This window comes from Diorhabda sublineata, chromosome 2 (assembly GCF_026230105.1).
Source record: "Diorhabda sublineata isolate icDioSubl1.1 chromosome 2, icDioSubl1.1, whole genome shotgun sequence".
Lineage (NCBI taxonomy): Eukaryota > Metazoa > Arthropoda > Insecta > Coleoptera > Chrysomelidae > Diorhabda > Diorhabda sublineata.
Genome location: NC_079475.1, coordinates 22620475 through 22639630, shown reverse-complemented (window position 1 = coordinate 22639630; position 19156 = coordinate 22620475). Strand labels below are relative to the sequence as shown.

General features: G+C 29.5%; 1 protein-coding gene across 1 annotated transcript; it reads right to left on the bottom strand.

Annotated features, from left to right (window-relative positions):
- Positions 1-4: 4 nt before the first annotated feature.
- On the bottom strand, positions 5-17995 carry LOC130440719 (structural maintenance of chromosomes protein 1A). The gene is made up of 17 exons (XM_056774017.1): positions 17583-17995; positions 17257-17377; positions 15082-15178; positions 13982-14130; positions 12888-13056; positions 10745-11209; positions 10462-10676; positions 9439-9652; positions 8503-8734; positions 7669-7934; positions 7438-7569; positions 6946-7267; positions 6504-6808; positions 5887-6011; positions 3749-4110; positions 2406-2731; positions 5-320 (listed from the first exon to the last, which is right to left on the bottom strand). The coding sequence occupies exons 1-17, from the start codon at positions 17692-17694 to the stop codon at positions 258-260; spliced, it is 3675 nt and encodes a 1224-aa protein (XP_056629995.1). The 5' UTR covers positions 17695-17995; the 3' UTR covers positions 5-257.
- Between the last annotated feature and the right edge of the window lie 1161 nt (positions 17996-19156).

Here is a 19156-nt window from a genome sequence, read left to right as displayed (position 1 = left end):
AGTGAAAAATTTTCAAAAAAACCTTTATTTATATCCTTTTAATGATATTAATACAGTAAAAAATCTATATTCTAAACACAACTTCCTTACCTCTCAAGTAAACATTTATACATTTGACAATTTAGAACTGAAATAAACTCTGTTGAAAAATATTTACTCTTAAAATAGTAGTCCACAGATGATTTTATTAATTCAAGTACGAATGAAAAACTAAATGGAAACTATTTAGTTTTTTGGATATTCTCTGGCTTATGCTGTCAAAAATCTTCATACTTTGTTAAATCGCACGTCAATACTTGGCTAACTAAACAATCGGCAGGCTAAAAAAATGTACAATGATAGAAATTAATAATAGGTACATAGTCAAATCATACTTAATCAGTAGAACTGCTTTTTATGTATATGAACAGCTCAAGACAAAAAATGGAAAATCAAAATATAGGTTATGTGAAACAACAAAAAAGTTGAAATCATCTAAAAAATCAGAGAAATTCCAGAAGATTGACACAAATATTAAATAATGTGAGGAAGAAGCCTTCGTTCTATAAGGTGGACTAACTATATAATCTAAAATTTTGAAAGCTATTGATTAAATAATTAGAAAGGATGTTTTTAAATTCATGCTAAAAAATTCAGGAAGTGATTGCTTGTGTGAAATTAAGATATATAATCCTATAACAAAATTTCCTCAGCCCATCCCTTTCCGAGATATCACCTTCAAAAGGTAGTGACTAAAATTTGGTTTTTATTTATTTTTTTCTAAAATTTCAGTAATGCTAGAAACTTGAAATTCTGTAATTTTTGTGCACTCGCAAATGCCTAACCACGGGTATTTTTGTAATATTCCTCTACATTTCCAGAATTAATTATGAATTGTATTACGTTTTACAACTTTTACAACAAATTAAACAATAAAAAATATTTTTAAATAGAACAAGGATATTAAGTTATAATTTTATTTCATAAAACTTCATCTTGATAGATTAGGATAGGTCATTCCTATAACAAAATTTCCACCATTTCCGAAATATCACCCTTAGAAGGTAGTGACTATAATTGAGTTTTTATTTTTTTTTCTAAAATTTCAGTGTTATTGGACACTTAAAATTCTATAATTTTCATGAAGTCGCAAAGGACTAACTACAAGTATTTTTTCAATATTCCTGTCACATTATACTTTTTTTTCATATCAAAACGTTTTTTCAAGATGAAGTTTTATGAAATAAAATTATAACTTAATATCCTTGTTCTATTTAAAAATATTTTTTATTGTTTAATTTGTTGTAAAAGTTCTAAAACGTAATACAATTCATAATTAATTCTGGAAATGTAGAGGAATATTACAAAAATACCCGTGGTTAGGCATTTGTGAGTGCACAAAAATTACAGAATTTCAAGTTTCTAGCATTACTGAAATTTTAGAAAAAAATAAATAAAAACCAAATTTTAGTCACTACCTTTTGAAGGTGATATCTCGGAAAGGGATGGGCTGAGGAAATTTTGTTATAGGATTATATATCTTAATTTCACACAAGCAATCACTTCCTGAATTTTTTAGCATGAATTTAAAAACATCCTTTCTAATTATTTAATCAATAGCTTTCAAAATTTTGGATTATATAGTTAGTCCATGAATTTAGAAACACCCTGTATATAAAACTTCCCTTAGAAACCATCTGAGAATTACATTGAGACTAATGAGTAATTCTATTTTATTATTATTTATTTTCTGTTACTAAAGTACTATTTGATGTGCTGGGGTTGACAAAGGTCTAGTTGCAAGCACTCTGACCCTCAAATCAACCTCTCTAAGTGGTCTCAATATCAAATTATAGTTTATTAATAGTACAGGTCCTGCGTTGCATCAGTTATATGATCAAGGCTTTGACCAAGTCTTCTTTATTTTTTCTCTAGGAACGTCTTTAATGTTCTAGAAATCGACAATGAAATCTTTATGCCACTTGTTCTTACGAGTATCTTTCTTTAATTCAGGTAACAGCTACTGTATAGTCTTTGGGGCTGAAGATTTTGCGGTCCCTTAGAATTTTTTTCAAAGTTTACTGAGTTAATTACATCTTACTTAGACAAAATGAATAAAAAACTAACAATTTTTAACATTTTATCAAATATACATGTTTTGTACAGCATCAAAAAATAAAAGTTATCATCTATCTTCTTAAAAATATAACTCCATTTTCTTTCATTAAATATTTTAGATAAATAATAAATTATGAGTTAAATTTGCCGCGGAAACTGTTTTAATCTTGAATTGTGAATTTCATGAATATTGGGATAATATGATATAACAATGGACAACACAATAAATCATTTGTGACATTTCAGTGTTGTTGAAGTTATGAAGTTGGAGCAGATAATTAAAAAAATACCTAAAATTTATAATTTACCTTAATCTCAGGACAAATACCAATCAACGCATCAGCATGTGAATAAAACTCCTCTTTTAAAGAAATAACAATCGTTTGTAGTGATTCCGTTTTTTCTCTAATATATCTGGCAACTTTTCCTATATTAGTATTATCCAATGCTGCGTCTACTTCGTCCAATACAAAGAATGGTGCCGGTTGATAACTGTGAATGGCGAAAAGTAAAGCGAGTGCAGCTACAGTTTTTTCGCCTCCTGATAAATTGGACATAGGTTGAAAACGTTTACCAGGGGCAACACAATTGTAATTTATACCATCCAAATATGGTTCTTCGGGGTTTTCAGCACCTATGGAAGGTAGAAAATTTTAAAACTAAGGAGACAAATGTTTAAGCAGGTTATTTATTCTTAGTTACACAGGTAATAGATCATATGCCTATGTTTTATGTTATAGGGTCTATCAATATCTCTCTCTCTCTCTCTCTAATCTGATACAACGACAAATAGATTATATTTAAATGAACTATATCTAAACTACTTGAAGTATATTATATAAATATTAACATAAAAAATAAAATTATTTCTTTATATACAACAGTGATCAATTCTGCTTGATTAACAGTTAAAATAGACATATTTTGTTTAGAAATTACGAGTCCTATTATCGGAGTGAGAAACGCGCTTGACTTTACTTTTTAGTTTTTTGCGTTAACTATAAGATATTCATTACAGTTAAATATTGTAAAATATAATATTGGGTAAAAATAAAGTTTTAGTTCGTAATGATAAAAACTAAATCCAGCCAAATGACCTTGCAATTACCGTACCTAGAAAATAGAATGATTATAGTAAACTATTCTGAAAAGATATATGCCATCAAGGACTTGTGGATCTATAAATAGGAATATTATATAATGCCTTCTATCATATCTTAATTGGATTAGGCAAGATGGATTATGGTGAAAGGTTGGATTCTACCCCAACAATTATAAAAACAACAAACATACATAAAACCTTGACAAAATATATACTTGAAACTTTCTCATGAATCACTCTATCTGTTGTTAGACAATGCATGAAAATTTGTCTAGTCATTTTTGAGAATTTATCAGGATATGGTAGAGGCGATTGTTTTATTATATGTAGTGATTATTGAAATCTACAATCAAGAAGTAAACATCTCGACTTTCATATCATAAACACTGTCAAAAATATAACCGCCTAAAACTACGCAAAGGTAGACTTCAAGAAATGAATGATGTAAGCAAAACACTAGAATCCAACTACTGTTCTAGACATTAATCACAATTTGATATAAAATATGCTTTAGTTATTACAATTATGATTAAGATTAACATTAGTTACCTAAAAAGGCTTGTGCAGATTGATTCTGAGCCAAGGATTTGTAAATTCCATCAATTTCATTGGAAACATGATCAAAACATTTGGTGAACCTTTCATATCTCTGTTGCTTAATTCTTTCAAAGCCAGCTTTTGCTTTCTTATTTTGTTTTCTCAAATTCTCAAATTCTTCATTTGTTGATTGCAGTTTACCACAAGCCAACTGCAGTTTTTCAATAGCTTTCATATTTGGAGCTTGAATTTTCGTAAGAGTATCTTGCAATTGATGTATTGATTTTAGAAGTTTATCAGCTTGCTTTTTTATTTCATCTTTTTCTTCAAGATCTTTGAGGTTTTCATTTAAACTGCTATAATCGATTTTAATTCTGAAAAATAAAATGGATTATATTAATAAATTTCTTCAATTTCTTAGACCTTTTGATATGTGAACCATTCCTAAAAATTATTTTTTTCGTGTATTAGATTCCGTTCCAAGAATTTTTGAATTTTTATAATCGAATTTAGGTTTTTTTATATATCATGGTTCCTTAATATTCTATTTTTTTATCGTATTGATGCCCTCTTAGACTTTTTTCTAAATACTGAGATGTTTGGTCTATGTAGACAGGTTTTGGTGTTTTAGATTTTAATTTAGTGAAATATTTGGATAATGTTATATATATTATGTCCTTTATGACTTATACTAATATCATATTTATTGAAATTATTCGATAGTTGTTGGGAAAGTCCTTGTACATATGGTAATGAAAGATGTTTTATGTTTTGCTCTTTAATTGATTGTAGTATCTGTTCATCCTTTTATAGAATATGTTTGCAGTTTTTGCTTTTTGAATAGCTAAACATCTAAATACAGGATCTAACAGTTGGATCCAATCTTTTTTGTTACATAGAATAACCCGAATTGAAGTTTAAATATCTTGAGGACCAATTTGGTTTCGTATACCATTCTGTTCTTATGTTATTGTTAATTTTATATAATGGACATCAAGAAAATTGATTCTATCATTTTGCTCGATCTCGATTGTGAATTGAAGTTTTTTATGATAAGAATTGAATTTTTTATTTGTTTTCAATTTGATTCTTTGGTACGGCAGTAATGCAATCATCTACATATCGGAAAAAGAATGGAATATTTATATCTGTTGATCAATATAAAAACGCAAGTTGTCAGTATCAATATCATATTTTGATAAAGACTTTAAGAAAAGTCGGAACGTCAAAATTTATCTTTCTTTTAAAATTATCAAAAAAAACTAATTTTAAAACAGAAGAGATCTAAAATCAAGAACATTTAGATGCATACATATATATATATATATATATATATATATATATATATATATATATATATATATATAATTAGAAACAACATATATTGCCCAAAATGATCAATGCATTAATAAGAAAACAAGATAATTGATTTAAATAACCTTAGTGTAATTTATGCATATCTTTTAGATTTTGAAAAAACAAATTCTATAAAAACTCAACGCCATTAACAACTAACTAACCTGTAAATTTCAACTTCACGTATAACGACCTAACCTATAAAATTTATTGTCATTTATATTCTAGCCAATAGATATTCAACTAAATTCATAACGACCTAACCTATTGAAATTTGATGTTATCCATAAATTTACCAATCAATATTAAACTTCATTCACTACAACTTATCCTAACCTATAAAAATTCAACTTCATTCATAATCTAACCAATTAAAAATTAATGAAAATTCCTATAGTAACTAGAATCTATATTTCTGTCAACATCAATTTGAATATTGAATTGTGAATTCTATGAGTTTAAAAATGTTTACAAGAATTAATACAGTTCAAAACCACCGAAAATCTTAATTATTGTAAGTAAAATTTTATTATTGTTATACATTTATACATATTTCTTATATTGTATTTGACCATAATTTCAGTCCCAGACGATGAATACATAAGTATTCGAAAGCTCGGAAAATATATTAAAGTTAGTCCACTTTGGTGTTTCCACATTCCCAATAAGAAACCGCTCATATATATTGGAAAGAAATGTTTTAGTATACTGTGTTAGTAGTCGATCTAGTAATCAAAAGTGTACATAATGACAATTCAAACCTATTAGTTTTTAAGATGTGCATTTTTTTTTACCTGGCCTCTTTTTCATGTTGTTGGGCACTGCTACTTGTATCGGCAGCCGAAGAAGATTGGGAAGGATCCGCAGCAGCAATATCCTCCATATTTCCTACTATCATAGGTATAGCAATGTCATCCATCTAGAAGTAAGAATAAATTTCCAATATTTGAAATATCACATTTGCTATGATGCCATACTATCTAACAACAATTTGTTAGTTCAGTTTAAAGATAAATTATTTCCTAGTAACCCAAAAGTGCAATTGAAGAAAATATCGAGCATGCCGCAGTGTTATGTAGTTTTTTTTCTTAACAAGTTTCTTGCTAAATTTTATTACCAAACAATTATTTTCCTTTGGATAAAAAAAATAGACACTTAAATAGCAATAAGAGAACTGAAGAAGCACTAGAATTGAGAAGCAATGTACTTGAATGAACATAAGCAAATTTATTCAAATTTCCATCTTTAGAATGGAAATGTATTACTTGTTCAGATTTCCATCATCAGAGGGTGTATCTCTCGTCAGAAGATCAAAATAATATTGAAAAATCTTTAGCTACAATCCAACAAAATGTAGAGCTTGTTGATGATAACTTTACTTTGTAATCAAATTATTAAAAATATAACTTACCTTACATTGCATTAGAATGGTATGCCGTTCACTCTTCTTTCCCTCAATTTTTCCTTCCAAAGATACTACAGCTTTTTGAGCAGCTTGTACATCTTTAGCCATTGCTCCTACTTCTCTTCGAGCTTTCCCGACTTCTTCATCGGCGGCTTCCACTTCTTGTTTCTTATTTAATCGAGCCGCTTTTAACTGTTCCACTTGTTGTAAATCTTTATCAATTTCATCTCTTTGTTTAGCTTCTTGTTTCTTGCATGTTTCCAGTTTTTCTTCTTCATCATTTACACTACGTTCCCAACGGCTTACATTATCTGAAAATTGTACAGCAAGTGTAGTATTCTTAGAATACGAATAAAATTTTAAAAAATTGACAGAAGGTATAGATTTACACCAAATCTGGAGTCATATTGTTATTTTGGTAGATCTTTTTTTTTATTTTTCAACTTACTTTGCGTATCTCTACTTCTTTCAAAATCCAAATTACTAGTGATTCTATTGATTTGTTTTTCAAATTCTAATCTTTTTTTCTTCCTTTCTTCTTGAGCCCTCAATTCTCTATCTTCATATTGTCTTATGTTCTTAACGCCGATTTCACGGCAAAAATCAGAGAATACGACATCTTCAACACTATTCATCTTCAATTTGATTTCTTCAATTTGCTGTTCTCGGGTGTGCATCAATTTCTCGATTGCCTCGATTTGTGGACAATACTTTTTCATTTCTTCATTGAGATGCGCCAATTCTCTGTCTACTAAACTTATTTGTTTTTTCTAAAACATATTAAATTATTGATTAATTGATACAAATATTACAAAAATTTGTCGTAGTTTAGAAAAGCTTTTCTTGAAAACGACTAGCTAGAACATACAATTTTAATTGAAATTATTATTTATGCAAAGTATTAATTTTAATGTAAATAAATTGATAAAAAAATTCTCACTGTGCTGTCCATGTCAGTTTTGGCATATCTTAATCGATTTTCGAGTCCACGTATTTGAGAATCCACTGTATTCAGTTCAGATTCTTTGCGAGATTTTTTCATGGCCTCACGCAACTCCTCAGTTAATTTCTCCTTTAAATATCAACAATTAAATCAACTTTAATGGAATACAGATTAATTAGCAGATAAAAAAGAATAAATAAAACAAACTTTGCTTCCAACAATTCTTACCTTTTGAGCTTTTAACTGTGCCATATGTTTCTCATCCCATCGTTTAGCCTTTCTGGCAAGATCTAAACTTCCTCCTGATATAATTCCAGATTTTTGATAATAAGTACCATCTAAAGCAACTGCATCCAATCTTCCTCCCAGTTCATAAGCAACTTTCATAGCATCCTCTGGAGTTTCACAAACAAGAGCATTGTTAGTGGCAAACATTACTGCCTTGGTGATAGCTTGAGGCTCAAATTGAAGTACGTCATAAATTAGTTTCACGCCTAAAACAAAATTTAAAAGATATTCTGAGTGTGCAGAAATTCAAAACTAGCACAGGAAGTTCATTACTTCAGGGTTGATGTTTGAGAAAGCATTTGTTTTGATGAACGTACATAATTGTTAGTGCTTGATCAAAACATTACTTCACAGATGTACGTGCAGGTGATTACATTATTGGACCAACTTTCCACTTTTTAGACGAGAACGCTCGGCCTCATTGTCAAGACCCTTTGTATTTTCAAGGTATCCTTGGCACTAACCCCTCTATATCGCTACTTCAATCGAGCAAAAATATTGTGAAAAAGGTCATACAAAAACTTACATGAAACAAATAAATTCAATGATTAACAAATAAATCTTGTTAACCAAAAATCGTAATTTGTTAAAACAATATTTCGGAAGTTATGAACTTGAACTTTCATTGTGTTTGACCATTTTCAGAACAAATTTCCAATCTTCTTGATATTCCCTCATGTTAAACATAGTCTTTAAGCCTACTTCTTATAACTCTGATTAACACTTTTTTCCAAACATTTAGAGATAATTATAAAATTACAGTAGTATACGGACCTTTGGGCTCAGTGATATTTCTCAACCTTTCTTTAATCGGTTTCGTCTGAAGATAATCCAGAGGAAGAAATGTTTCTGGTTCCAGCATCTGTTCCTTCAAATATTTGATGCATTGTCTACCGGTATGTTCTGTATCTACCACAATGGCATCCATATATTTGCCTAAATTTTTGGTTATAGCGACATTGTAGCGTTTGTGTATTGGGTGACACATGTTAAGCATTCGGTCATACTGAAAAGTTGAAAATACATAATAAATAATGTTTCAATCAAATCTAATCATCTGAAGATAATAAACTCAATTACTGAAATAATAAACTTTTCAGCATTAGCCCAAAATATTGAAAATTGAAAAGTGTAGATACTGAATAACTAAATACAGGGCAGTTTTGTTAGTTAGGTTTCACTGCTTTGAAGAATTAAAGGCAACTGTTTAAAGATAAAACTATATGCTGTAACAACAAATAATCACTTTTTCATTACTAGTGATATATCCTTTGTTCACACACTGGTAACAATGACTGTCAGATATATAAGGAAACAACATGAATATGAATGTTTCTAAATATTAAACTCAAATTGATATGAAATAGAATTTTAAAGCTATTTCAGCTATTTTGAAAAGATAACAATCTAAGGTACACCAGAAAGTTTGTTTATATTTCAAAAATCCATATATCACATTTAAATAGTAGAAGTAATAACAGAAAAACCAATCTCATAATCCAACCATTTCTGCAAACAGAAAGAAAATCTGATTTAAAGTAACACTTAAAAACCAATTGAAACTTTTTAATTCTACTAATTCTATTTTTCATTCTTTATGACTACATCTTATGTGAAATAGTATAATAATAATATTATGATAATAAAAAGTTCAAATTGAACAAAAATGTTTCACTTAAACCTAAAATGATAGTATTGAAACACACTTACTACTCCTGGATAGTTACTTTTGAACCTTTCTACAATTTCTTCTTTTTTCTTTCTTTTTGCATCCTCATGTTTATCTGTTCTAGCATCACCAAGTTGCTCCACTACATCATCCAACTGGTTTTGAATTTCATGTACTCTATCTTTCGAGAAACCAACATCAGATTGTAAATCCTCTCGGAGTTGTCTTTGATCTTGTAAAGCTTGTTCCATTGATCTGAATAGAAACACATTTAAATATTTTTCAAATGAACAATGCATGAATGCTGTATAATTACAACTATTATTTTATTACTGATAATATGCCACATTTTTAGCCTGACAGTTCCACAGTAAGAATATATTATATACATATAAAACGAAAAGGTGAAAAGCTTTATTTATGGCGGGCACTTATCACTAATAAAATCATCATTTGAATCAATGAAAACACCTATAGTAGTAGTATTTTTCTGCAAAAAGCAAGACTATAGTTTTAGTTTTCTTTAGATCAGATACTGTGGAGTTATATTTAGGATTGGGTTTATTCAGTTTTTCTAAAAGAAGAATATGCAACTTATTAATATGTATATAATCCTCTAGACCCTTATGGTTTTTAAATAAATATAATTTTAACCCATATAAAATTCTATTCATCGCAAATATGTGAGTTAAAATTATAAATTCTTTTTTTGGAAGCTCTGTCGGCATTTTTCCTGGTATTGTAACGTTTTTCGTATTTATCTAATTGACCAAACTTCTTCCGGAAGACGGTTACTAATGCTTTCTTGATAAGGACAGGGATGTTGCAAGCCAGAAAAACATTTTCTGGCAAAGTGAACAAATCTTGTTGTTCTTTTGTAGTGACTCTATATCTAGCTTTGCCGGTATCTATAATAAACTATGGGAGGGTAAGCAGGGCTGTTAAGTCCCTTCCCCCCTACAAATCACCAGGCTGGTATGGCATATATCCATGTCTTCAACAGACTCAGAGATATTGGCTTCTCATAAATATAATAAAATAAAAATATAACTATATTTGCTCACCTTATATGTTCAGCAAGTTTTTCTATTCTCTTTTCCATCTCTTCTTTTTCATGTAGTTTTTGTCTATGTTTATTTTCTGCATCTGTCCTACTTCTTGACACATTATCTAAACGGTCTTGGTCGGCCTTTTGTTCTCTGTTAACAGAATCCAATTCTTGCATGTATCTAGCTGATCTCTTTGCTGCTTCTTCTTTCAGATGATGGTATTCTCTAACCTAAAATATTTGTTGAACAAATGCGATTTTCAATTAAGTGCCAGTGTAAAACTATTTAAGAAATTTACCTGCGCATCTTCCAGATGAACATCTCTTCCTTGACTTTGCGATTCTCCGGCAATTTGCATTTCATATTCTTCCTTTTTCTTTTCTACACTTGCCAATTCATCTTCCAATTTTTTAATATCGTCCATATGAGCATCGTGCGCTTTCCTAGCCTGATCAAGAGTCTTAATTGCACCATCAAGTTTTTTTTGCATGTGACTGACACGTTCTTTGGCTTTGATAAATTGAGGTTTCTTTTTAGAAATTTCTACTTCCACTTCTCTTATATCTTGTTCAATTTTTGCCAATTCTCTGTTACATTTACCATGTTCTTTTTTCTTTTCTTTTAGAACATCTTCTAACTTTTCCTTTTTCTTTTCTATCTTGTCCACCTCTTTTTGTTTCGATTTGAGGTCTTGTTCCAAATTTTTCATTTCACGTTCGTTGTGAAATAGTCGAAATAGTTGATGTTCAGTCAATTTATCGTTCTGAAAAAGCATTCAAACATTAAAATAAAACTAATAAACAAACTAAAATATACAAGATATATAAAAAGTGAACTACAAAAGTACTGTTTTCAAAAATGAAGAGTTTAGTTATTTTCCCATAGTTAACACTATACAAGTATTTTTCCAATATTTTTAGGTAAAATAATCATTTATTTTTAAATTGAATTATCTTACATAAAAAATAAATACAAGCAAAGATCAGAAAAATGAAATAAGCATCATTAGACCAGGGTAGAAGACTTTCAAAATGATAAAAAGTGAGAAAAAAATAATAATAGGATAAAAACCATTAGAAAAGGGGGAAATATAATAAAAAATGTGAGAAAAAAATTTACAGACGATCTGAGGTCAGGAAGTGAAATGGGTGGTTTTTAGGGTAAAAAACGGTTTGCTTTTCAATTATCTTTTACAACAAACATTTTTTTCAAGAAATTTATTATTTATTATTATTCATAATTTCTGGATGTTTATTAAAATTTAACACTCTACTTATGTTTGTCAATGTAACATGGAATCTAACGTTTTTCGTATAAAGTGTAAAATTTTAATAAATAATTAAAAATACACCGATACACCAACTGTATATGTGTATATATGGACTTGAGACTGTCTACGTGCAAGACTCTACATATCGAGAAAGGTATTGTCATGAATGGAAATGTGCAACTTCCCAACAGAGATATCGTACAGGCGATGGAAAACGGAGAAACCTACAAATACCTAGGATTTCAACAGTCTAAGTTGCTGAAGCACAAGCAGGCAAAAACTAGAATCCAAGATCAATACACCAGTGGATTCACTTATGAAATCGGAATTAAATACAGGCAACTTAGTCCATGCAATCAACACCTATGCCATACCTGTTTTAATGTACTCTTTTGGAATCCTAAAGTGAACGAAAACAGAGCTAGAGGGTATTCAGAGGTTGACACGAACAAAGATGACGAAGAACAACAACCACCACCAGAAGTCATCCACTATTAGAACAACATTACCCTGAAAGGAGGGTGGAAGAGGCTTGATTAACCTTCTTAACCTGCACTCTCGACAGGTAATGAAACTATTCCATAAACTCCATAACAAAGCTAAACTCACTACAAGGGTCCATTTTATGGCTATTGTAGAAAGCAATCTTCTCCTGACATACATGGGACTTATTGAATACACTCAGAAAGTACTTATTGATCTCATTGGTCTTTTACAAACTTTTAGACATATTTCTCAAGTCCCTCCAAAATGCCTTTGTATTATTTAGACCTTCCAGAAATTCAACATATCCTCGTTTTTCTCTTCTAACTGGCTCAGATGCAAAATTTCGCAATTCTCGATATGCCCTCCAGTTTTGTGCTGAAGCGTTTTCTTGTGGGCAGGAGTTAACCAGAGAGCTGGGAGCGTACTTACTCAAACTGTTCTTAGAGGTAAACAGAGACGCAAGCTGAACGTTAAAAAAGTTTACTTCAATATATGTTAAATAGTGGATATCATCCCATGGTACATTAAAGAGATCGTAGGTTGACCTAATATATACCATTGTCTGAATTAATAGACTTTTCCATTGTATTTTATTTTTAGATTTTTTATTTCTTTTTACTGAATTAAATTTCAATATTATTTCAATAAATAATAGCCTAAGTAGTAAATTGTTGAAATATATTACCAGATCATCTTTGAGTCGAGCATATTTATCAGCTTCCTCCTTTTCTAATCTTGCTTCTTTTTTCTCTGCATTAATCCCTTTCTTCTTCTGATAAGCACAATTAAGTTCCTCCTGAGCTTTCAGCATTTCATGTTGAAATTTGGAATATTCCTCCTTGAGGGCACCAGATCTGATAATTGAAAATGATCAGATTTCAATAGATATAAAAAGGCTTTAACAATTAACAAGCTTCTTGAAATTATAAAATGCAATGTGATAACCACCAATGAAAATAATATCAAAACTTTAAAATTCTAAGGGTAATCAAAGCATTTATACATAAACTGTTTCTACTAACCATTTATAATATATAATAGTTTTATAATACAATTTTGACATTTCCTGATGGGTAATAAATATTTTACTAGTTGTATACAGTGAGAAAAGGATTACATGAAAGTAAAAAAGCTTGTGGAATTTTCAAAAAAATAATAACTCGGGCTGCCACACATAACCTTATCAAAATAGATTCATTACAAATAGAATATAAAAAAAATATTGCTATTGATCTTTTCAGTGACTATTAGTGATAATTGCCAAGAACAAATAATTTCATTATAAAACTGAAATGTAAGATTTTAAATAAACACATTTTTGTTAACTTTCACAATTTCTTGGAAATTATCATACCTACTTAATTATAAGACATAAATGTTCCAATTCCTCTCAGTTCAATTATAGTTTTTTTTTGTTTATACAGTTATGATTTTATTGATTACTATTAAAAAGCTTCCAAATTTATTTCAGATTATCTAGTATTATCTATTTGGTTTATACTAATTAAAATTAGTTTCAGAAAATATTAAAATCTTGATGATTATAGAAAAGTTATTCCTGTACATCCAAATGCTATGACAGTTATTATATATTCTGATTATAAATATTTATTAGTATGTATTATTACCTTGTTAGTTATAAAGAAAATTGTAGATACATTTCTATTCAATTTATAATTATTTGTTGTGCAGTTTTTAATATTTTCCTTTAATTTTGTTTTTTGTCTATTTGTGAAATTATTGAATTGGGCTTTTTAAATAAATGGATACATTACTCACCCACTAATTTCTTCAAACAAAGCAGTCATTTCTTTGGGATTCTTCATAGCTACTGATTCCACAGCTCCTTGGAATACCAAAAAATTCTTAGCTTTAACATTAATTTTCAATTTTTCTAGTTCAGAAAGATACTCATTTGAAGAAATAACCTAAAAATTAGACAAATTTTATAACAATACCTGATAAATTAACTACTCTAAAGAATTGGGTAGTATTAATGTTGTATACAGTTATTTTTCAAATTCAATGTATTATATAGGTAATCAATTATATATTTATTTCATAGCTATGCTGCCACCTTTGTCCGAGTCAATTAAAAGTTACAATTAATTAACTCAGTAGGCATGGGGGGAGGGGGGACTTCAAAAAAGACGATTCTAATATGGAGCTTTGGTTAACATGTTTTAATAAAAACACATGGTGTTACTTTCACAGATAAGTTTTATTTTAACAAAATAGCTCGGATCCTGGTATCATACAACAAATATACAAATAAGTATATAAGCCACTAGACAAAGTGGAACAATATTTTCATACTCCAACAGAATGTGTTTGTCTTGAATACAACCATATTATTATATAATACCTACAATTGCCTTAAGAATGTACTACTTTCAGACACTCTGCCAATAGACATATTTTAAACATTTCCGAATAGGTTAAAATGTACTGATCTGTTCATAATTGAATGCATTGACAATTGAACTTCCTTAATAAATATTGAAATTAGTTCGGAGCTTCCAAATTTAGTATATAAACGTTTTTTATATGTATAAAAATCAATGCCTGTACATAAGTAATAGCTTATTAAATTACATTTATAGATTATCCATGTGACTTGTGCAATGGAATAAGCTTTATGTTTTGAAGATATTTCTTTTGATCTGAACCACTTTAACAGAAATCACATTTAACATATATGTACCTATGTAAACTGTAGTAAAGTTAAATTTAAATAGGACTTTGCTCTATGTGCAGGCCTAAACAATATTTTATGAACTTATCCAATATTGTTCTGATTTGCACAATTTTCAGGAATAGCCTTATATAAAATAGTAACATGTCACAACAATTTATATTGATAAATTATCAATACTTACATTGCCATTGATTCTGTATTCTGATGATGAACCTTGAACAGATCTCTGAAAAGTCATTTCCGTTCCATCAACATCAAATACAGCACATACTGAGGCACTAAAAAAATTCAGAGGAATGAATTTTGTTGCTATCCAAGATATAAAATAATTGATTCGTGACTGCGATTATAAATATTGATGAACAAGTTAATTCTGGAAATATTTAATCAAGCTACTTCCATCACATTTAACTTGCAAGAAAAGCCTTTCACTATCAAAGCATTAATACTTCCTTATTTATACATATCAAGTCAAAGATAGCAATTAGTTATTACTTAATTAGTACTTATTGCGGGAGTAACTGCATGTGAAAAAAAAACATGTCCTCCCTCACTATCAGTTTAGAATGATCAGTTCAAAAATCATAAACTTATAGATCATGGTATATTTTTCATACTACAAATTAATGTGAGTATACCCAATTTTTTCATGAACCATGTATATGCAAGTTTCTTTTTCTTTTTTTGGGGGGAAGTAGCATATTAAATCTAGTTCACCATCCATGTAATACAGCACAATTTTACCAGGTTAATATGTTTTAACTGATACAATCAAATCACTGGTAGAGAATAGTGTTCTTAAGAACTAAACTCTGTTATAGTATCAGGAAATTAGCTGCATACTCCAGGAAAGGAAAAAAATAATAGGTTATATTTTTAGAGCTAATTGATATTTTCATATTAAGAATTTTAGAAAAAAAATTCAAATCATTCTATGAATATTGCCTATCCATGCAGTGTAAAAGAAGTTATTAAGCCTAGCAAAGAAAACTCTTCATTTAATAATGTTAACTTAAGATCACAATAAAAAATTTTGATATGAACTAGCTGGCTAGGGAGAATTGCTTTTAGGATCCAAATCATATCCTACTCATTTATATGTATGAAATTATTACATGAATATTTCTCATTGATATTTCAACAACTATGGTACATACAAATTGAATGCCAACTTTGTAAAATAAACTTATCTTTTAAATCTGCAGTAGTAAAGTGAAACATTGATGCCGATTGGTCTATACATATAGGCAGTGAAGTCACTTTTTAAGGCCTAGGCACTGAACTGTCACAGCTTCATGTTTTACAGCAGTTGATTACACATTAATGTGCTTAAGAAATTTCAAAATCACGATTAAATTGAAGTATTCTATTACAATTAATATAAATAAATGAAAATAAATTTGAATATCGGTTTTTGAAAAATAATATTCAGTTATGTAACTAAACTTAGCACCTATTCTACTCGCTTCAATTCCAAATATTTTCACAAGTAATTTTGAATCTGGGCGATTTCAAAAAGAAATATAATATATAACGTGGCACTAAAGTCTCTTTTTGTCACTTGTCTAGTTAGTTACTAATCTCCACCCTTATGATAAAATGTATGACTTTAGTGCCTTGATACATAAATAACTATTACAATAAAAATGGCAAATATAAAGTAAAACAATGATAAAGCACAGATATGTTGATTGTTCATTTGTTGGTTCAATTGAGGAATCTATCCAGTGAATTATTTTTTTTCACATTAAACCATGTGACATATATTGTTTACTATGTTAATTAATTATTATTGTAATAAGAACATAACAAATGTGTTGGAAGAAAGCAGCAGAAGATATTCTTATTGTAATTAAGTATGTGCAATTCAAAATTTGATTTTTAGTATTATGACAATTACAAAATGAGTTGTTTCATTATTATAATGTAACACAGAGAAGCACCCATAAGTAGTGAAATATCTTATAGACTAGAAAAATTGATACTAGAAACCAGAATAGAAGGAAATGAACAAGGTAACCTAAACAAAATATATGAATCGGTAAATACAATCATGCTGAAATAAATAAAAGATTGATACCATAAATAGATAATATTCATATAATTATTTGGATTTACGTATCTTTTTTTAATAGAAGTTAACCATTAATTCCTTGACATAAGTTAGTATAAAGTATGTATCTAAATTCCTGATACAACAGAGCTTAATTCTAAACAATTTCATTGTAATGCTCTTATGAAGTGATGAGATATTAAATTTTTACTTGTTTTATTATGCCTACCTTGTTCTATCGGAAATGTTGAGCTACACTATTGATATTGTAATGTATATAAAAAATAAATGTATACAACTCACCTTCTAGAGACAGGTCTACTAATTGCAGCACCATGAATTAAGTCACTCAATCTTTTTACTCTCAAGCTTTGTGTCTTTTCGCCCATAACAAAACTGATAGCATCCATAAAATTTGATTTTCCTGAAAAAGATATTACCCTTGAATGAAATTTCGAAACAAATATCAAGCAATTTTGAAGAAAACTTGCTAGAAGAAAAAATCTGAAATTGTAAACAATACACAAAATAAAGAGAAATTTGAAACTATGGATCCAAATAAAATGCCATATACATTTGTATTAGTTATTAACAAGTAAATAAACACTACTTTCTTGACTGAATCTTACCTGATCCATTTGGGCCAATAACAGCATTAAATGATTTAAGAGGTCCTATTACTTTCCGTCCTTTGTAGGACTTGAAATTTTCCACCTCGATATGTTTCAATCTCGCAGTCATATTGATAGTAAGAATTGTTTTACTTTAACATATATTCTCAACATTCCAATATTATCATCCACTAACCAACTCTACAAACATGGCGGATAGTGGCGGCGAAATTTTCAAAATACGACAAGTGACTGTTTTAGGGTTCCTTCAAACGGTGAGGAATGAACGTGCGTCAGGACTATTGCGGAACAGAATGACCCAATCAGCACCTTGATGAATGCACATAAAGGTAATACTTTTACTTGAACAGTTTCTATAAGTGGAAGCTGTTCCGACTAAGGGAGACAGAATGATACCGCTTTCTCTATTCTCAAGGTTTCAGCTCGAACGAGAGAGAAAATAGTATATTGTCAGCACTTTAATAGTAGGACATTCTTCCCCTTTAAAATGTTCATATAGAAGTATTACATATATGGTGCGCCATAAAAGTGAGCATACGCTAAATGGAACAATTTCAGCGACGAAATTACATTATTATATGGGTGGCGGGAACATTTAATTATTGTAAAGAAATAATTAAGATTCGGCAGCCTTGTAATAATAATTGTCTATTTTCTTGAGGAATTTTTAATAAATATAAAATTTGTAATACCCCTATATGGACAGTGGATATTGGAAAAAAAACGTCCCTACGCTGCGGTGCTGACAATATTTATTTTCTCTCTGGTTCGAGACACTTTATCTATGCTGCGCATGATTGTATTACATATATGATTCTTTGCGCTTGATTGGCAGCACAAGCACAGAACTAGAAACTATTTTGACATATACCGGTGCTGCCGTAACTAGTCGCTCGTGTCACAAACCGAGAGAAGGGGTACATGAGAACTAAAAATTCCATATCACTGCCAATTGAATTACTCCCTTTGGTGATCTCTAACATAGTGGGTCAGAAAATGGCGTAACAAAAGATGCGTCAAAATACTGATTGTCTCACTCACGTACCTTCTGATTAAGCCCTTTATGATGTACAAGCAGAAATAAAAGTAATACTAAACTACATTGATAAATAAAAGATATTTATCTAGGTTATTTGAAGATATTTGCAGATTTTGGTGGGTTACGTAAGATCGATCATATCATCACAAACCACTTAAGTGACATCATGAAAATTGAATGGTTCACTAAGCACTCACGAGTACGATCTTCTCCTTTCCACTTAGTCCAGAACGTTATAATCTTAAACTCAAGTGGAATGGAATACGAGCGTTGAGATAATATTAAAGAGTGACAAAACAGATAATATAAAGCAAATTCTTCGAGCAGTTATGTTATAATTTGTAAGTTAATGAATTTTTTTAGTAGAGTGCATAACTGATTTATATTAAGGTAAAAGCGAAATACCTTCTGCGGCGATAGTAAAATATTTGGTGGTGAGGTACAAGAATGCTTAAAAAATACTTATAATATCCCGTACCGCATCTAATAATGATATATATTCCCATGATTTCATTCTGCGTTGCTTGAGTTT

What these genes read in the sequence shown, in the direction of transcription:
- LOC130440719 (XM_056774017.1), bottom strand. Translation starts at nt 17,694, where the DNA reads ATGACTGCGAGATTGAAACATATCGAGGTGGAAAATTTCAAGTCCTAC. An exon ending in AAAGTAACTATCCAGGAGTA is followed by an intron (nt 8,735 to 9,438) that starts GTAAGTGTGTTT and finishes TCAACTTTTCAG; the next exon opens with TATGACCGAATGCTTAACAT. An exon ending in ATCTGCACAAGCCTTTTTAG is followed by an intron (nt 2,732 to 3,748) that starts GTAACTAATGTT and finishes TACCTTCCATAG; the next exon opens with GTGCTGAAAACCCCGAAGAA.